The sequence below is a fragment of the Mchenga conophoros genome, linkage group LG19 (genome assembly GCF_057382185.1).
Source record: "Mchenga conophoros isolate Kocher_MC1m ecotype Shallow Benthic linkage group LG19, M_conophoros_male_GT1.1, whole genome shotgun sequence".
Taxonomy (NCBI): domain Eukaryota; kingdom Metazoa; phylum Chordata; class Actinopteri; order Cichliformes; family Cichlidae; genus Mchenga; species Mchenga conophoros.
In genome coordinates, this window is record NC_140544.1 from 12,139,514 (window position 1) to 12,159,388 (window position 19,875).

Sequence of the window (19,875 nt, forward strand, 5' to 3'; positions counted from 1 at the left end):
TAATAATAATCAGTTCACTAAATTCAGAACCAAGACATCGCTGATCTTTGTTTTTGCTTTTTGGAGGAAAACTTTAGCATTCGTGCTCATTTTCTATATAGTTTCTTTACTTCTGTTGCACATTTAAAACCAGAGATTTTCACAGTAAAATAAAATCTAAAATTGACATAGTGCAGAATCAGTGTTTCTTCATTATCTGAGAAATGTGTATTACCAGTTTTTTATTTTATTGTCTTCCAGGCGTTTTGATTTCTTTCCCTCGTGATTTATATTTGGTAGATTTTGTGGTATTGCTGTGCTGATTTGTGTTATGATTTTCTATATTTTTTCTGTATAAAATCTTTAAATCTCACTTTTGTGACAGTGTCCCTTCATTTTTATTTATTTATTTTTTTGACTGGTTTTAAAATATTTTCTCTCTTAAAGCCGTTTTATTTTAACCTGTGACTCACATGCGACTATATTTGGATCAAACTCTGGTGCTGCTGGTCTTCAATTGCTCCATTTTCACGATCAGAATTGAATTTATTAGCAGAAGCTTCTTTGCAGCATTTTGTACTTTACTATCATTGAATATTTGCTTCTTTCCTTTACCTTTTTTCTCTTCCCACTGTCTCTCTTCTTTTTCCTCTTCTTTCTCCTTCCCTGATGGAAGCTAAGCGAAGCCAGTCCATCAGCAACTGTGTTCATCTATACGAGGCTTTGCCCACTACTAAAAGTGTTCCTATGCTGCTCCACACTGTGAGCTCTTTCTTGCCTGGTATCTCTTCTGGTAACTCTGCTTGCTCTCACAGACTCTCAGGTAAAGTATTGTGAGAGCTGCATGTGTTTGCATGTTGCGTGACCTTCGCCCAGCCTTTCCCATTCATATTCAGTCACAGTCTCTCATATAGCACCCTGAACTTTTTATTTAATCCATGTTGTTGGATGATCTGACTAATGCATTTCTCAAGATTGCCCCAGTGCCTTGTGCTGTCCTTAACAAGTGTATGTATCACCGTTGCATGTTTGCATGCCCTGTTTTTCCTCACCATGTTTCATATGTGTGAAATCTTTGTCTGTACAGTGTCTGCAAGTCATATTCCAGTGTGTTTCCATGATATTTGATCCGTATTGCACCTCTGCCTGACCATGTCTTTGTCTTCCCGACTGTCAGATGTGGAGGAGTGTCAGCTGTCAGAGTGTGGGGGAGAGGAGGAGCTGGGAGGCAGAGACAGTCCTCTGCCGCGTAGCAGCAGCACCTCAGACATCACCCAACAGCTGTCTGAGACCTTACCAGGTATATACAAGCGCAAAGCACTTTTTAATCTTCTGTATACACTCACTGAATACTGTATTAGGTACACCCTACAAGTACCAGATGTTTTTCCAATCATCTGCTGTCCAATTTTGCTGAGACTGTTCAAGGTGTAGCCTCAGTTTCCTGCCGCTGTAGCTCATCTCCTTCAAAGTTTCAGTTATTGGCATTCAGAGATGCTCTTCTGCACACCCTGGTTGTAATTAGAGGTTATTTGAGTTATTGTTGCCTTCCTATCCACTTAAAGCAGTTTGGCACTTACTGAGAACTATTGCTCACTGGACAATTTCCTTTTATAGGCCTATTCAACTATTTTCAGTGGAATTACTCCTCTTTTATTCAGTTTGTGTGTTCAGCTGTGATACAAATTAACCCTGCAGTTTCTTTATAAAAGAGAAGTAATCTGTCACTTCAGTTGTCTTTATTACACCACTATCCAGTGCAATATTACGGTATTAATCTTATTCGGTTTTTCAAAGCAATACAAAAAAAGCAAATAACAGCTTGTTTTTCACAGTTAAAAATTTAACCTCGTGATAAAAAGGATATGAAAAACAGGCCAAACACCAAATTGAATTTTTCTGTTTAGTCTGATTTTCATAAACAGGAAGTTACTGACTTCTTTACACTTTATAAGCTTGGAGCAGAAACGGCTGATATAATCATGCAGCTCGAGTTTGCAAATGAGTTTGAACATCATATATTTGCACATACATGTACAAAAACAACCATTTAGAAAAAACAGCTCTGTAAGCAAATTAAAGAAAGGTAAAATTCATTATTCTTCTTTTCAACAAGATGATGTGAGAGTGGACTTGTATAGTGTGAACACTTTTTATTATTTACATTACAGTCAACTGGAATTTTTCATTTTAGCAGCTAAGCCTGATATGTTTGATTTTTAAGCATGAATAGTTAAACAGACCTTAAACTGTATGTCAGAGATCTTTGGTGTTATTATTGTTTAAGTGATGAGACGGTGGATTTATGAGCCAGTGCTAGTCAGCTTGGTTTAGAAGCTGCATTGCACAGAAACAGGTGTCTGCTAATTATTTCAGAGATGCAGTACATCCAGAGTATTCACAGCATTCTCCGGCTGGAATAAAGCTGCCGCGTTAACGCCCTATTCCAAATAGATTCAATTCATTTATCACAATAAAATTCTGCACACAATAGTGAAGTGAAAAAGTTGCTTGAAATTCTGGCAAATTTATTAAAAAAATTAAAGTATTCACAGCTCTTGCTTAATAACTTGGCAGCAATTGCAGCCTCAAGTCTTTTTGAGTATGATGCTTCAAGGTTGGCGCACCTATTTTTTTTTGTTGGGGGGGCAGTTTCTCACATCCTTTGCAGAAACTGTCAAGCTTGGTCTGAATCAGGAGCTTTGGTGCACAGCCATTTTCAGGTCTCTCCATAGTTGTTCAGTCAGTTTCAAGTCTGGACTCTGGCTGGGGCATTCGGGGCATTCAGAGAGTCTCAAAGCCACTCCTTTGTTATCATGGCTGTGTGCTTACGTTTCTTGTCCTGTTGGAAGATGAACCTTCAGCCCAGTCTGAGGTTCAGAGCACTCAGGAGCAAGTTATCATCAAGCATGTCTCTGTAGATTGCTGCATTTATGCTGAAATGCATCCCAACAACTTGATGCATCCCAACAACTTGATGCTATCACCATGCTTTACTGTAGGGACGGTGTCCCAGCAACAATGGTTACTGTAAGGTGCTTTATATTTTAAGGTAAAGACCCTACAATAATAACGAGGGGGGAAAAAAATCACATGTCCTCTATGAGCAAGCGTGTTGGCGACAGTGGGGAGGACAGAGGACATGCTGTGGAAGAGAGCCAGAGATTAGTACTAACAAATAAGTGCAGAGAGGTGTACAAACACATAGTGAGTGAAAAAAGTGACTGAGGAAGAAATGCTCACTGCATCGTGGGAATCCCCCAGCAGCCTATACCTATTGCAGCATAACTAAGGGAGGATTCAGGGTCCCCTGATCCAGCCCTAATTATGTGCTTTGTCAAAAAGGAAAGTTTGAAGCCTAATCTTAAGTACAGAATTCTCGGTCTCCTGAATCCAAACTGGAAGCTGGTTCCTCAGAAGAGGGGCCTGAAAACTGAAGGCTCTGCTTCCCATTCTACTTTTAAATACTCTAGGAACAACAAGTAGGCCTGTGTGAGAGCAAAGTGCTCTAATCAGATGAGAGACCTTTTGGCAAACTCCAGGTGGGCTGTCATGTGCTTTTTACCTGAGAAGCATCTTCCATCTGGCTACTCTACCATTCAGGCCTGAAGTGCTGCAGAAATGGTTCTTTTAGAAGGTTCTCCTCTCTCCAGTGTAACTGGACGCTCTGGCGCTCGATCAGAGTGATAATCGGGTTCTTGGTCACCTTCCTGAGCCTGTGTGCTCTGATTGCTCTGATTGGTCAGACGACCTGCTTTAAACATATTCATTTATTTATTTTTTTATAATTAAGATCAGGGCTACAGAGATTAACTGAACATGTTCCAGTTTTTGGTAGAGACCAAATCAGAACTGTTTGTTGCCTTTCAGTCCAGCAGAGAGAGTACTCGCCTACTTCCTGTGGTTCTGATAGCAGGATGTCGGAGGGCAGGACTGAGAGCAGTGAACCACCTGTGGTGAGAACATTCATCCTCAACCATCGTGTTAGCTTAAAATAAGATTGATCAACGCTTGGTTCATCTGTTTAAATGTTTGTCTTTGTTGTAGATCCTCATCCGACGGACCAGCAGCTCAGCTGAGACAGAGTGCAATACTGAGGGACACGCAAACTACACGAGGCCCAAGCTCAGAGAGAAAAGTTAGAAGTTATAATCACTGTTCAGTTTTAATGTTAAACAAATGTGAATTTTCATCAGCATACTCTGAGACTATAGCATATAAATATGTAATTGTTGCATTGGATATTACAGTTTTCCTTACAGAGCTAGTAGGCTCCATTTGAAGCTTCTTTTGCTTTTTTTTTCTTTCATGAATTTAATCTTTTCACCTTACCTAGGTGAGAGTGTTAGTAGCGAGACGTCCAATGGCTACCTCAATGAGGCTGAAGTTACCTGGCAGGCGTTTGATGAGGAAGCCGATAATCAGTCCACGCAGTCGGCACACATGGACGTAACAGTTGATCCTCAGAGCCAGGGGAGTCTGCTGCTCAGCCATAATGAAGCTTTAGCAGGTAGAAACTCACAGCATGCCCCTAAATCTTGATGCAAGTGTCTCTATTAAATGTCTCTGTTTAGCTGTGCTTGTTACAGTTTGTTTGAGCTAACAAATCCAGTCAGAGTACTTGATTTATGTCTGTCTGCAGCCTGCAGCTGGTTTGATACATATAATAGTTAGCAACAGAGCTAATATCCTCATTATTATAAAGGAAGCCCTTTGTGACCATTCATCACAGTGATTAAATTATTTGGGACACTTCAGCAGTTGTGCAGTTTAAACTGGGTTTTGTAACGTTGCTCTTGATTGATAGATTGATCAATCTTAGGAAGGGTGAAAAACCTAATATTGTCTAGATGACTTCTCCCAAGCAATTTAAGATTTTAAATCTGCTCAGAGTTTGTGGTGTTTGAAAAGTGGAAATGTTATGAAAGGAAAAGTAACCTGTGGTCTCTGGTTTGTTTAAGGTATCTACAGATGTTTGACAAATTTAAGGGTGGAAAAAAAGATGCGCTGTTGTAGTATGGAGAAGAACCACCACAGCATCATTTTACTTTTTGCCCCTTGGAGGGATAGAACACATTTTTTTCCAGGAAATATTCCCTCATTTGGTTTTCTGATGCTGTGCAAAAGCTCATAGGTACTGTCTCATGTGTAATCAGATAGGAAGTGAAGTGGTGACTGTGGATAGCATGTGGTTCACATAATTTTCATTCAGTGAGAGCATTGTCATGTTGGAGGAGACTACTCCCATCAGGATAGAGATGTTTCATTAACCAGGAAAAATGGAGGAGGGGCTTGAATTAGCTGGTTTGTTTTTCCTTTAATTTGTCACCTGTCAATTTCTGTGAGGGGGGGTTACCACAACATCCCTTCAGCTTTGAGGCTTTTTATTTATTTACTCCCTCCCCCCTCGTGTATGCAGATATTGTCGTCCCCCTGTCTGCCCTTCCCACCCTTGTACGTGAACTTCTGTGTTTCCCACATTGTGATCACTGCCCCTCTGCTCTGTTCCTCAAACCCAGTTTGATCCATGTCCACTTGTTGTTTTTAGGTCCTGAGTGTGCTCTCCCTACCCACTCCGCATCCCCGTCCTACCACCACAACCACCAAAACCACTACCACTACCCCCAGAATCCCCCCGCTTCACCAGCCCTGCTGGTGCACACAGAGTGCCCACGGGATTGCCCCCTGGACGACACCATGCATCAGTCTGTCTTACACATGCCACACCACTTGGGTACTGCTCCCTAGCTGCTACTCATCATGTAGACCACAGTCTTCATCTGCATTTCACTTCTTTGTCTTAAATTCCCCCTGTAGATTTTTCTGTTTTCTTTTTCTTTGTTTGGTTTGATGCTACTCTTACTTAAAGTAGTTGCTTTGTCATTATTCTGCACACATAATACAAAATAATTGTTCTTTTGTTTCTTCTTGTAAACAAATGAGCAATCTTTTATCTTTTTTTCCCTGCAACTAAATTTAAAAACAGTGAAACAGAAAAAACTTTCAGAAGTCATTTGAATCACCTCACATCAGCTACACTATCATCTGTCTTTCCAAGCCTTTACTCCCTCAGGTTCTCATTGCTCTCCTGCTGCCCACTAGGTGGCACTGTCCTGCCACAATTCACTTGGATGATGCATGTGGTTTCTGCCTGTTTCCCAAAAGTATTTGAGTGTTTTATTCACTTGCATAATGCGTTTGGGGAATATGCACCAGATAACTTAAGGATTTGGTCAACAGCTGCTCTAACGACGCATTAGCATTGAGAGTCAAATCAATTCATTTTATTATAACTGTATAAAGTTGATCTGCATTTGTTGACTGAATCCATTCAGCTAAATAAAATGAAGTCTTTCTTGGTACTGGCAAAGTGTTGCCAAATAATAATTTCTGTAACCCACATCACCCATTACTCTTTCTATGTGACCATGCAGATAGCAGTGAGTTTCTGGCTGATGATGTCAGCATCATTGCTGGTGGGACTCTGACTGGCTGGCATGCTGATTCAGCCTTCGTCCTGTGGAGGAGAATTTTGGGTATCTTGGGAGATGTCAACAATATCCGCTGCCCCAAAATCCATGCCAAGGTCTTCTCCTATCTCTATGAGCTGTGGCACAAGCTGGCCAAGGTACAATAAAGACATAATCAGCTGATGATAAACCAGTAATTCCATATGTTATTTGTACACGAGCATAAAAAAAAAAAGCCTACATCAAAGTGATGCTTTTAAATCCTCTTTATGTCAAAGACAGATAAAATTTCTATAAAAAAAATATGACATTTTAAATCAGACATTGTATTCTGTACTTCCTAAAGCAGAGAGTTTGAACCAAGCATTAGATATGATGTGTTATTCAATGAAGTGAAATGTTTGCTTACAGATTCGGGACAATCTTGGGATTAGTGTGGACAACCAGTCTTCTCCGCCCCAACCTGCCTTCATCCCACCTCTTCGAATGCTTGCGTCCTGGCTTTTCAGGGTATGAACAATGCAAAGACACAGCAGATGTTCAAAACGCTTTTTATATGTTAGTGTGCACACAAGCTATGGATGAAATACTAAAACCTAAAAATGATTTATAGATCTGATTGCCGGATCCACTGTCATGTCATTAAAAGTAAATATTAAAACATTTAGAGTGAATTTCTCAATTGGTGCTATTTGGGGGGGGGAATCTGGGAGGATCTTATAATGCTCAGAAGGCAATATCATTACATTTCCAGGAGCAGCAAAAAGTAATCAATGCAGCTGAATGGTTAGCCTTGGCGGCAACAAACATATTAGTATTATCTAATCAAACTGTTTATGCAAACCAATAAAAGGAAGAATGTTGCCTCAATATGTGTTATGTCTGTATGAGGGAAAATTTAGTGGTTGGTGTTGGATTTTTTTTTTTTTTTTTTTTTTTTAAATGGGTGGGGGACATCAGCTTCTCAAGCCTCTGCTGCAGCTTAATAGAATAGAAGTGTCTCCAGCTCCTGATAATGGCACTCCTCCCCTCTTTAGGGCACCATGCTGCCTGCAGAGTACAAGGCTGGCAAACTGCAGGCCTTCAAGCTGATCTGTGAGATGATGACCAGGCACCAGGATGTGCTCCCCAACAGTGATTTCCTGGTGCACCTTTACCACATCATGCACAAGGGCTTCATGAGCGATGACCCGGTAAGGCTCCTGCACAAAAGCTGCCGGTTGTTCCTTTTTCCTCCAGTAGTTGGCGCATTGGTCAAATCAATGTGCATCAGCCCTGATTAAAAACTGAAAAGCAATTAAGGCTGTTTGTTTTTGTCAGTTTGCCATTTACTTTTTTTAATGTGTGATTTTTGTCGTATTCAACTGGTTGTATTTGCTGCAATCTTTGTACTCGTGTCAGTACTAGTCATGTGTTTGGAGTGATGAGTTAGGTTCAAGGGTTTCTTGGCAGGAGTGAGGACACAGTTTATATAGGTTTATGATTGTGACCCTTGTTTTATTTAAAAAAAGAAGGTGAGGAGGAACATTACTGTGTTTTGGCATCTTCCACCTCCTTCAGCCACACCCTTCCTAGTATTCAGGTCTGGCATTGCTCCATTGCTTCTGCACAAAGCTGAGTGGTTATGAATGGAGTTCCTCTAAATAAAAACATGAAGATGAAAATGTGTGTAAGAGATGTTTTGCATGCTACTGTGTGTGTGTGTGTGTGTGTGTGTGTATATAAAGGACTATAGATTTATATATGCCCTCCTCGCCGGGTTTCTGTTGCGCTTTGGCTGTGTGACAAGCTTATTAGAATGTTTTCCATGTCGTTAAATAATGTTTTGAGCCCCTGCCGCGTATACGTGATTAATTAAGGACTGACGTCTGTCGCGCTCCGTTAGACTGACACGTCGGCCGGGGGCCCGGAGTAGACTGGCCCGCTTGCCTCTGTGTATGCGAGTGTGTGTGAAGGAGTGGGAGGGGAGCCTGGGGAACGTAGTGCAGAGTAGAGCAATGAGGGGGGCACTCTGAGAGAGCAGGCAGCATTCTCAAGCTTTTGTTGTGGCTCTGTATAATGCGTTGGGGGGCCAGAGCCAGGCTGGCCACTGAAGCATGCTCAAATTGGCCAGAGAAAAGAGTCCTCACGCCACACAATAGAGGACAGCCGCACGCCTGCTTAACATAAGAAAGTGGCTCTTACTCTCCTCCTCCTTCCTCTCTGCCTTCACCCCACCCCCCCAATGCACCTAAAACATTAAGCTTCTTTATTTATAAGCTTTTTCTGGAGGCTCCAATTATAGGACTTATTTTTTTTAATGTTTTTTTCTTTGTGCGTTTAATATTAGACATCTGAAGATGTTTGGTCTTTTTGTTCAACAGCATCTCTCATATCTTTAGAAATGAATGCTGAATGTATAGTCTGCCTGTCAATGGAGTAACACAGTCTGCCTTAAACAGCCATGCTTTATAGACAGCAGGGGGAATCCCAGTGTAAATCCTCACCAATAAAATCAACTAAGCTTGGAGGAAAATGACATTTCCCTTGGAGGGATTCTCCTTCCAACTGACAGAGTGCCAAGGTCAGGGCTATTGTCCTGATAGTCTGTCAGTCTCTGGTCACTGGTCTCACAAAAGCATGACCACCGCACAATGGCAGTAATCTATCTAATAGGTCTGCAATCTGGAGTGCAATAGTCAACAGCATATTTTGCTAAACATAATAAGTGCACACAAAGCTTTAATGCATCTATTCACCTTTTATTCTTTAGGTTAAAGAAAGGGCTCGAAAGCACTAACACATTTGCACAAACACACAGATTTCAGCACCTGTGCAGAGCTGGCTTCTCCTTTTAACTCGGTTCATCTTGTCATTCCCTAAAAGGAGGCTGCTGCATAATTTATATAGTGTCAGATTAAAATGTGAAGGTTGACCCGTAGGCCACCGACACGGCTGTTGATTAAACTGCTCGTGGCTACAACAGCCTGCAGGTAGGTTATTATCCCTTTCTTACAACTTGTGAATGAATTACAATAGGAAATATGTCCCCATGCGAAACTGTACATTTAAATTGGTAAATTTTGGGATTCTGTGCAGAGTGATGTAATGCCAGAATGAACCCCGTCACCCCAGGGGCCAGCAGGTGGAAAGCGTTTGCTTTCGTGAAAATGAGGCCACATAAAAAGGCCTGAGGTGGCTCTATTCAGAGTTACGTTAATGCACCTTTTGTTGATGCAGGGGCTATTCCTACTGCCAACACAGCGCCGCATGCGGTTATTCCCTTTCCACATTTCTCTGTTCTGATTTCTATACACACTTCAAATCAGGTTCCCTCTACTTGCACGTACAATTGAAAGCACTTTGCATTCTACATTTGTGGCTTCCTCTAAAATGCTCATTTCAGGCAATCAAGAAACAGTTTGTTGCCTGCTAATTACCGCTGACTGCACTACACATTATGCTTCAGAGGTCAATTACCAACAAAACGAGGGTAAAATGGGCCCTCAATCCCGAAGCTCTTCCCACCAATTTTCCACATGTGTTGCTGGTGTTGGTTTGACTTCCTACTAGTCTTCTCTGTGTTTATTCTATTCTGTTGTTCACCTGGATTCCCTGTTTACCAAAGCTCTGGGTGATTAATGTCGCGCATAGATAGTGGTACTGTGTGTGTGTGTGTGTGTGTGTGTGTGTGTGTGTGTGTGTGTGTGTGTGTGATTGAGAGAGAGAGAGAGAGAGAGAGAGAAATTGTTTGTTAAGGTGCCCTTCGGTTCAGCTAGAAACGGGCTGATGTTTGAACTGTCCGATTTACACAAGTTTATGGCCAAGAAGGCAGGTGTTTGGAGCCTGGACCTTGCCTTCATACGCAAATATGCGCATGCATGACTCGGATAAGAGAGACAGCAATCTTTCCGTCTTATTTAGATGCTGCATTCTTTTATTCTTAAACTAATTTTTTTTTTTTTTTTTCCCAAGAGTATTTCCTGTGTCCGTCAATGGTGAAGAAATGAGCGTCTTTGCTGTAAGATTACCAGCTAAATATAGTCTGGAAATTCTCAAGCATCCTTTTACGCCCTTCACTAGTGCAGTATTATACTGTACATACTTGAGCAGTTTGTGCAGAACCCTCTGCAATACAGCATATGCCTGTGTTGAAAGAGCACCCATCTGTCACTGAGCCGCCTGCACCTCAACCAAACAATACCTTGTCTCTGGCTTTAATTACAGGTTTGCTTGTGTGTGTACATACATGTGACTCTTGAAAGTTGAGGTCTTTTGTTCTCCCTCTTATCCACTGTGAACAATCCATCTGCTGTCTCTCTCTTCTGTCTGTCTTTCCCACTCTGTTTTTTCCCCCTTTTTTTGTCCTTTGGTGACATGCACTGTTGAGTGCTTTACTCTCCTCAGCACGCTTAAAATGCTTAGCCTACCTGTTGAAGTGAAAAGCTTTCTCGGTGCCACGTCTCTCACACTGTGGCCCATTTACAAAATATTTCTGATACTGCTTCACTCCACCCACACTAACAACACACGAGGCTCCCCCCAAATGCAAAAATCCCGGGCTGTAATCGTAAAAAATTTTGGAGAATTAAAAGAAGGAAAAAAATCTGTTTTTGTTCTGTTATTCAGGCTGTTCCTAAATAAAGTCTGCAGAGATATAATAACGGAGATTGCTGCAGACATGATGACAGTTTATCTGTGTCCATGCTTATCATCAGGATGTTTTGAACACCATCATCCGCTCCTGCTCTCCTCGATTCTTCTTCCTCGGCCTGCCGGGCTTCACAATGCTGATTGGAGATTTCATCACTGCTGCTGCCTGCGTCCTCACCTCTGGCTCCTCAGAGGTACAAACACACTTTCAACTTTTATTTGATATTTCAGTCATACAGGAATTTATGAGTCAAGAACTAGAAAAAGGTTTCAGATTTTTTTTCTTTTTTCCCACAAATCAGTAGCACTGTAAATCTGCAACAAAGATGATAAAATTCTTCACAAAACATCATAAATCATCCTTCTCATATTTTGCAGCTGTTTGACATTGAAAAGCTGATATTGTTTTGTGACATTTTTATGCTTTTAGCAATAAAAAATTTATTTGAGGCACCAAATAGCAGAAATGTTAAAAAAACAAAATACAAACTGCACTTACATGTAGGACTGAGCAACTGTGGCTGAAATTAGAATTATAGATATTTTGTCTTACTATGATTATTCATCATGATAGATGACTTCATGTTTGAGGACTAAATGAAATACGTAAATATCCTTTTTTTCATTAAATCCACACAAGTATTAAATGAAAAGTCTTAATATGACTGTTGGTCATGTTCAGTTAATGTTGTAGACCATCTGTACAAGTGAGCATATGGACTTTAGATAGAGAGAGAGCTGATCTGGAGCAGATCAATATTATGGCCGCTATCTGTTACTTGCACAGCTTTAAACCCGAATATGGTTCAGTTGATGTTAACTGTCATTTATCAGGTGTGTATGTGTTGCTTCTTCCTGTTTTTGCCATTACACGTACCTCCCAGCATAGATTTGTTCTCGCTCCTCAGTTTAACAGCAGCTCATCAGGTGCGGCAGCACAACCTGCTACAGAGCTGCACCCATCATGCATTTAATCAATCATTTTGTTGTCCAGCGCCTAACATGTGCGATGTTTTTCCGTCAGCAGAATCATGAATAAAGATGAAATTAAATCTGCAAGCTCCCTCAAATCCTCATCCATCGTATGCGTTCTGCGCCTTTCGCTTGAAGCGGGTTGTTTATGTGTTTGTCTCTGGTATTAATGATGCCGTGGGTTTGGTTTTCTTTTTTTTAAATTTCCTCCAGGCTCCGAGGGTGGAAGCTCAGACGATCCTGGGCTCCCTCGTGTGTTTCCCAAACCTCTACCTCCAGATTCCTATACTGCACCGTGTGCCTGGCTCTGATGACATCAGTGTGAGCAATGAGGACATCAAGGTAAACGCTCATGATGTGCAGTGACGGGAATACGGACACTTCATATAAAAGCAGATGTTGTTTTAATTAGGATCAATCAGTCGTCTGCTGTGTAAATCATGACAAACTTATCCTAAACGTTATTAGATACAGCAGTGTGAACATCACACTGATTTAACATGACTACAAGGCTGTGTGTTACAGTTAATGGCGTCTTATTGTTATAAAGATGAAGGAAGGAATGGCTTGGATTGTCACTGAGAACTGTTAACTGGTGTTGTCGTTTCTGTTCAGAATTACTTGGTCAACATCCTGCTGGAGACGGCAACGAAGGAGCACTATGAAGGGGCGAGGTATGATTAGTAATTCTTTTGTTGCACTGTCTGATATGATCGCGTTTTACACACGTTCCAAGAAAAGGTTTGGGAACCTGCTCGTCACTGTTTTCTAATACTGTTTCTATGTTGATCACTCCTCGATAAATACAGAATACATATTTTTTAACAATCTTGTCCACCTGTGTTACGATTGTCGTGCTCTTGTAAGCTTTGGATTACACCTGCCTCTCCTCCTCCTCCTGCTCTATCATATTGTTGTTATTGTCATCATGACATGTTTTGAAATGCTTCCGCAGCCTTTTCCTGCTTTGTTCTTCCACTAAATTGTCATTGAGGCATTGTTGACACCAGCCAATCATTTTTAAGAGGGGCAGACTAACTAACCACACTTTACCAGCCTCCTCTTTTGGAGAAGCACCTCTACAGCCAACACTTCCAATCTCAAAACTCACTCAAGTAGCTTGTGGAGAACTCATTAGCATCGAGGTTCACTTCATTTTTCCAGGCTGCACTGTGAATGATTAGTGTTCAATAAAGACATAAACTGGAGCGGTTTAGTTTTGTAGACAAACAAAGTACAACCAATCAGTGCAGACATGTATTCATTCCAACATTTAGTTTCTCTTTGCAGCTGTACATTTCTGTATACATAAGGAATTTGAAGAGGCTAATGGTGGTGAAGCAGTGGCTACCCGTCATTAAAATTTGATGCAATGCTTCTAAAGCCTGTTTGCAAAAAAAAAAGTCCAAATGTTCATGGTTTTAATTATATAGTAGTTTATTTCTCACAACATCTGATCCCATTCAGATCCTGCTCTACTTAAATCTGCACATTTTGTTCTCTGCTGCTGCCATTCAGGTGCATTGCTGTGTGCAGCCTGGGTCTGTGGGTGTGTGAGGAGCTAATGCAAAAGAACATCCACCCCCAGGTTAAAGATGCCATCAATGTTTTGGGAGTGACACTAAAGGTGAGTGAACCTCTTACCCGAGGACGCTGCACTTGTGCATTTCCAGTTTCATTTACAAGAAACTACAGGTGCGCTTTTTTTTAAATGCTTGCGTCATGTGCTGAGAACACAGATAAGCCCGCTGTCCTGAAATGAATGGGTGTTGGAAGCTGTTTTTTTGTGCAAACCTTACATTGTTTATCTCAAACTAAAATGACAGTTGATTACATAAAAGGACTGCAGAAAAATTTTCAACACAGGCAAAAAGTGTGAGAATAAAATGTGACTCGTGGGTATATTCTGGAACAGGCCTTTTTTCTCCCTAAGTGAAGAGATGCAGAGAAGCTGTGGGTTTGTGGGCTTTTTTGGTTTAGTTTTTTTTTTCTTCCATGGGAAAAGGGTTTGGGGCGGTGGCGTAATTTCCAGGCTGCTCACTCTCAGTAGATGTGGGCCAATTTAAGCAGCTACATCTCCCAGCTTCCTGCTCGAGCAAAGCCCCCACCCATCCCCTCGCCCCCTTCTCTAATGGAGCAGTAATCACTCCCCTGTACAACTTGACACACAGACTCAGCCAGCCCCAAAATAGAGGGTATAGGCTGGGTGGGGGATCTAGGGGGAAGAGTGGCACTGAGAGTCTCTTTTCTAAAAGCAGGTGCTGAACTCTCAGGGCCCCTTTTTGTGTTTGGCCATTTCTGCACTCCCCACATTGTCTGCCCTTGTTACATGTTGAGAGGCATTCAGCTGGAAGAAATAGGAAATTCTATTTCTCCACAAAGAATTTCAAATCACTGAAGAAATCCACATTTGAAAGAAAATTGTCAACAACTCAATTCTTTCCTTCAATGAGTCTGGGGAAAATGAACCATGGTTTGAAGTGAAATGAAATTATGCTGATTATCTGCACAGTAAGTGCAAAACTAAATTTAAGGAAAATTACTCCAAATTTTGGCACAGTCAGTGTGTCCTCAAACTTCTTTTTTTTTCACTGTCTTTAATCAGCATTGTCCCGCTGCTGTTTTACAAATTACGTGACACAAATGCAGCAAGAGATTTTGTTCCTGCGTTACTCTCTGGAAGCTCTGAAAGAGACATTTAAAAGCCTTAAAATCAGGGATTCTGCAGATAATTAATGTTCTGCCTTAAGATCACACATTACATTCAAAGTACTTCTGTAGTTCTAGTGTCTTTAAAAAAAACTGGCCCATTTTTTTTAAGTGTAAGGAGAGGCTCCACTGAGGTTTATGTATCATGATAAAACACGTTCTTTCCCTACAGTGTTTAGATTGAAAATGAACTATTGGTTAGATTAAAAGTTCCAATGAAGATAAACATTAAAAAATGGTTGTTTTTGTGGGGTTTTTTTAAGCATGACTCCTCATGTTTTTGTCAAATCTGATAGCCGATGTCATACCAGAATGATTTGACCATGTTCCAAAAAGCTTCTTGTGATGACAGGAGAGCTTGACTTTCTCGCTCTTCAAACACAAGTTCAGCTGAGTCGAGGTCATTGAGGGTGGAAGAAAGTCTACGACAGTCTGCACTTCTCAGTCTTCTTTGGTCTTCAAGTAGTTCCTGCACAGCTCTGAGATGTGTTTGGACAGGAGTGTGAATCCTTGTCTGCAGAAATGCAAATCAGCGGGTGGAGCTTGTCTCTGCAGAATCGAGGGGTGTCCAACTCGAGAGGAGTTGATATTCCCATCACTCTTTTTTTCTCCCTCTCGTATCCTTCTGTTACTGCCGTAGATTTCAGAGATGGATTCATCTGTAATCAAGTGTGAAATGCTGGTATGTCTTAGCCCAGCCCAAGCATTTGGCCTTGTTTCCCCTCCTGAAAAGCAGTTTACTGACCACTAACTTTGCTTTTTTTTTATTTTTTATTTTTTTTTATTTAAGTGTTAAATTCTTTATTCAGCAGGCTTTTTTTTCCTTCAGGTCTGCCTACCTGATCCCTTTTCCTTAAAGTGTTTCAGAGGTCTTACTGTGGGTACTGTCCTCTTACAAGTCTTCAGTGTATTTTATACCCTTTGACACTGAAACTTGTCTTACTTCTGATCTCGATCACATCATGTTATTTAACTCTGCTGGAAACTTGAGGCACTTTAAGTAAGATTTTGTTGAATAAGCCTCTTGTGAATTGATCAAATCCACCTCTTAAAATGGTCAGTGCCACAAAGCTCCTACAGCTCCACCTTAATGCTCCTACAGCTCCACCTTGATTAAAACAAAACATCTTAAATGTCTTCCTCCATTGTATATAAATTTTATATCCCTAAACTTACTGATTATCTTCAGTATGACATGAAAACATGGCAGATATTCAACATTGTACCAGGGTCCCACTATACGCTTCTATTGGAAAATTACGTTTTTATATACACTTGTACATGTGTGAATACACACATCTGGCATTGTATTAGTTAACTCTTTCTAATACCAGGTTGGGCCCTCTTTAACCTTGAGAACTGTTTTAATTCTGCAAGGCACAGATTCAAGGTGCAGGGAGCATTCCTCAGAGATTTTGGTCCATATCAACATGATAGCATCGCACAGCTGCTGCAGATGTGAATCTCCTGCTCCACCACATCCCAAAGGTGCTCAAGTGTGCTGAGATCTGGTGACTATGGAGGCCATTTGAGTGAACTCATCGTTGTGTTCAGAAACTGTTTGTGCAACACATTGTGTCCCAAATTTCAAATCAAAGGGGTGTGCGTGGCTAACAACAATAGTCAGTTGGTACTGAGGGGTCCAAAGTGTGCTAATAAAGTATCGCCCAACACCTGTGCACTACCAGCAGCAGCATGAACTATTGATACAAGGCATAATGGATCTTTCATGTTGCCCACTCTAATTGTTAGCCAGCTATGCAAATGTGGCAGAAGAAACGGATATTCATCAGACCGGGCAATATTTTTACAATCTTTTATTGTACAATTTTGCTGAGTCTGTTCAAATTGTAGTCCGAGTTTCATGTTCTCAGCTGACACCTGGCGTGGTCTGCTGCTGTAGCCCGTCTGCTTCAAGGCTCGACATGTTGTGCTGCATTCAGCTCTTCTGCATATCTTGGTTTGAATGAGTGGTTACGTTAGTTACAGTTACTCCCATCAGCTCAGCCGTTGTACTCTGACTTCTGGCAGGAAGACGAGGCATTTTCTTTGAGAACTACTGCTCACTATATTTTCTCTGTTCACTGTAAACTTTAGAGATGGTTTGTGGGAAAATCTCAGCAGATCAACAGTTTCTGAAACACTCTGACCAGCCCGTCTGACACCAACAACCACCCCACGTTCAAAGTTACTTAAATCACCTTTCTCCTCCTTTCTAATGCTCAGTTTGAACTTCAGCAGGTTTTCTTGATCATGTCCACACACATGTCCTAAATGCATCAAGTTACAGTGGTCCCTCGCTATAACGCGGTTCACCTTTCGCGGCCTCGCGGTTTCTGGGATTTTTTTTTGGTGCAATTTTGCAGGTTTTTCTTTTTTGTTTTTTTTCTTACAGCACATTGTGTTCTGACTCCTGATTGGCTGTAGACCATTGTCAATCAACCCCGTGCCATGTCTCCTGTACAGTACAGAATGTGTTCAGCTTGTCAAATCTTTGATCGCTAGCAATGCAACTTTGAAGTGCTGCACTGTATGTTTGTAAGTTTTCTCACCCACAAACACAACAATGCCGACGAGAATCATGCCACCTGCGGGTGTCTTTGGTTTCATTCTATAATACTGGACTTATTTTTCTACAAATGTTTGAACTTTGAGTGTTTAAACAAGAGAGAAAAGTGAAAATGTTCATGCCTGTCTGGGAAAAGTGTACAAAGTGTGTAGTGGGGGGGGTTTACAGCCTTAACGCCCCTGCGGGCGGTTTATCCTTCAAGCTCGGGTCCTCTACCAGAGGCCTGGGAGCTTGAGGGTCCTGCGCAGTATCTTAGCTGTTCCCAGGACTGCGCTCTTCTGGACAGAGATCTCCGATGTTGTTCCCGGGATCTGCTGGAGCCACTCGCCTATCTTGGGAGTCACCGCACCTAGTGCTCCGATTACCACGGGGACCACCGTTACCTTCACCCTCCACATCCTCTCGAGCTCTTGGTATTTCTCCAGCTTCTCGTGTTCCTTCTTCCTGATATTGCTGTCATTCGGAACCGCTACATCGATCACTACGGCCGTCTTCTTCTGTTTGTCTACCACCACTATGTCCGGTTGGTTAGCCACCACCATTTTGTCCGTCTGTATCTGGAAGTCCCACAGGATCTTAGCAGGGGCGTGCTGGGTGATAAAAAAAAAAAATATATATATATATATATATGATAAACTGCTTTTAGCTTTTGCTTAGCAATTGAAAAGATGTATCTGATTTAGTGGCTAGCTAGTGTGTTATGTTGTTGTTTTTTTAACTGACGGTACAGTTCCTCTTCACTTTTCAATTCTTGTTTGTTTGTTTTTTGTTTTTAAAGTTTGGGAACAAAGCAGTGGCGCAGGTAGCCTGTGACGTCTTTCAGCTGCTCATCTCTCACTGGGAGCATCTCCAGAGGTTGGAGCCCACATTCCCAAAGAAAATTATTGAGGTAAAACAGACACAAACGTCTGGTTTGCTATCCTCGTGGGAACATCCCATTGACATAATGCTTTCTCTAGCTGCTTACCCTAACCATCAGAAATGAATGCCTAAACCCAACCATAACCCAATGGTAATGTAAAAATGCCTTCAAACGTATGGGGACCATGATTTTGGTCCCCAGAAGTTTAGTACACACACACACACACACACACACACACACACACACACACACACACACACACACACACATTGATGTAACCCATGTAAATGTGTTTCACATCCAATAAGAGAAATTCCTTTGAAATAACTTTTAGCATTTAAATGCAAACGTTACACAAATTGTCGCTCGCTCATGTGCACAGTCCTCATCCTGTGGTTTCGTCTCCGTTTTAGCAATCAGCCCTGACTCAGATGATGAATGGGAGTGTGTCATCCAATTATCTTTCTCCTTGTTTTGTCCCAATACAGATCTTTGTGGCCACAATAGCCTTTTTGTTGCCGAGCGCAGAGCACTCAACGGTGGAAGCGGACAAAAAGGTACATGTTGGAAAGGATGGGACATGAAATGGCTGAGATCTAAAGGCTCTTGATCTATCATGTTGGAATGGTGCATTTGCAGAGGAATGTTTCTACTGAAGTGATTTGTTTTCTCTTCGACCTCGTTCTCCACTGCGTCTTTGATGCTCTCACCTGTTATCCGCTGCCACTCTTTTTTTTTTTTTTTTCTTTTTTTTTGCTTTGTTAATAATATATCTTTTATTTGTTAGTGTGTGACTGAAATAAATTAGGAACTTCTCTCTCATTTCTCACACTGTAGTTGATGGTATCGCTTCTGCTTTGCCTGTTGGACTGGTGCATGGCTGTTCCCTTGAGTCTGCTGCTTGAGCCTATCACCATGCCGTCACTGGAGGACCACACAGCCCACAAGGCCCCGCTGCTGGACTACATCTACAGGGTGGGTGTCATCAGTGGCAGCCTGGAATAGAGCCACCTTTTACCGATTCATATTCATAGTCTTCTGAACCACACGCAGCTTTTGCAAACAGACACAGCAACTTAAGCTTTGACATCTCCACCCCCACCCCGCCACATGGGCTTGCCACTTTAATTAGACTCACCTCTACCATGACCTTTTGACTATGCATCATTTAACATTATTGTAGCACAAAGGCGTAGAAGTGTCCACAGCAGCTTACACTCGTGACTGGCATTTAGCATATGTACGAAACCCTGACAACTGTTAGGAAACTTCAGGAGTGTTTGTTTCAAGCATGCAAAATATTCCGTATTGGATCTGCTCCTCTGTTTTTGTCCCTCAAACTCTTTATTTTATGGTCTGACCCTGAGGATGAGGGCCAAGCTTCGGGCCCAAATGAATGAGGTATTATTCATTCCCTCCTGTCTGGGCAGATGCGGTCAACAGCAGATCTTTGTAAGGATGTCACCCCTGATAAGAAATGGTCCAATTATTCAAACGGGACCCTTTGTCCACTTGATAAGCTCAGGCTATAAATGCTTGTCCTGGAGATTTGAATGGAATATGTCTTAATATGAGAGAGACTGCAGCTGCTATGAAAGCAAAGACAATTAAGCATGATTGGTTGTCTATCAGTGCACAAAAAGCACAGTCCCTCTGGCTTTCATTCAAGGTGTGATGATATT

General features: G+C 41.6%; 1 protein-coding gene across 5 annotated transcripts in view; it reads left to right on the forward strand.

The window, feature by feature from the left end:
- Positions 1 to 19,875, forward strand: part of ralgapa2 (Ral GTPase activating protein catalytic subunit alpha 2) — a 94,811-nt gene that overhangs the window by 35,906 nt on the left and 39,030 nt on the right. For 3 of the 5 annotated variants that reach the window (XM_085258429.1, XM_085258434.1, XM_085258430.1), the window contains exons 17-32: positions 656 to 802; positions 1,157 to 1,279; positions 3,850 to 3,935; positions 4,027 to 4,117; positions 4,316 to 4,489; positions 5,528 to 5,713; positions 6,414 to 6,607; positions 6,861 to 6,959; positions 7,487 to 7,642; positions 11,147 to 11,275; positions 12,267 to 12,395; positions 12,669 to 12,727; positions 13,572 to 13,680; positions 18,110 to 18,220; positions 18,682 to 18,750; positions 19,031 to 19,168. In XM_085258429.1, the coding sequence (XP_085114555.1) occupies positions 656 to 802; positions 1,157 to 1,279; positions 3,850 to 3,935; positions 4,027 to 4,117; positions 4,316 to 4,489; positions 5,528 to 5,713; positions 6,414 to 6,607; positions 6,861 to 6,959; positions 7,487 to 7,642; positions 11,147 to 11,275; positions 12,267 to 12,395; positions 12,669 to 12,727; positions 13,572 to 13,680; positions 18,110 to 18,220; positions 18,682 to 18,750; positions 19,031 to 19,168 (2,000 nt within the window). The remainder of the gene's footprint in view (positions 1 to 655; positions 803 to 1,156; positions 1,280 to 3,849; positions 3,936 to 4,026; positions 4,118 to 4,315; positions 4,490 to 5,527; positions 5,714 to 6,413; positions 6,608 to 6,860; positions 6,960 to 7,486; positions 7,643 to 11,146; positions 11,276 to 12,266; positions 12,396 to 12,668; positions 12,728 to 13,571; positions 13,681 to 18,109; positions 18,221 to 18,681; positions 18,751 to 19,030; positions 19,169 to 19,875) is intronic. The other 2 variants (XM_085258432.1, XM_085258431.1) reach the window with 2 other exon arrangements.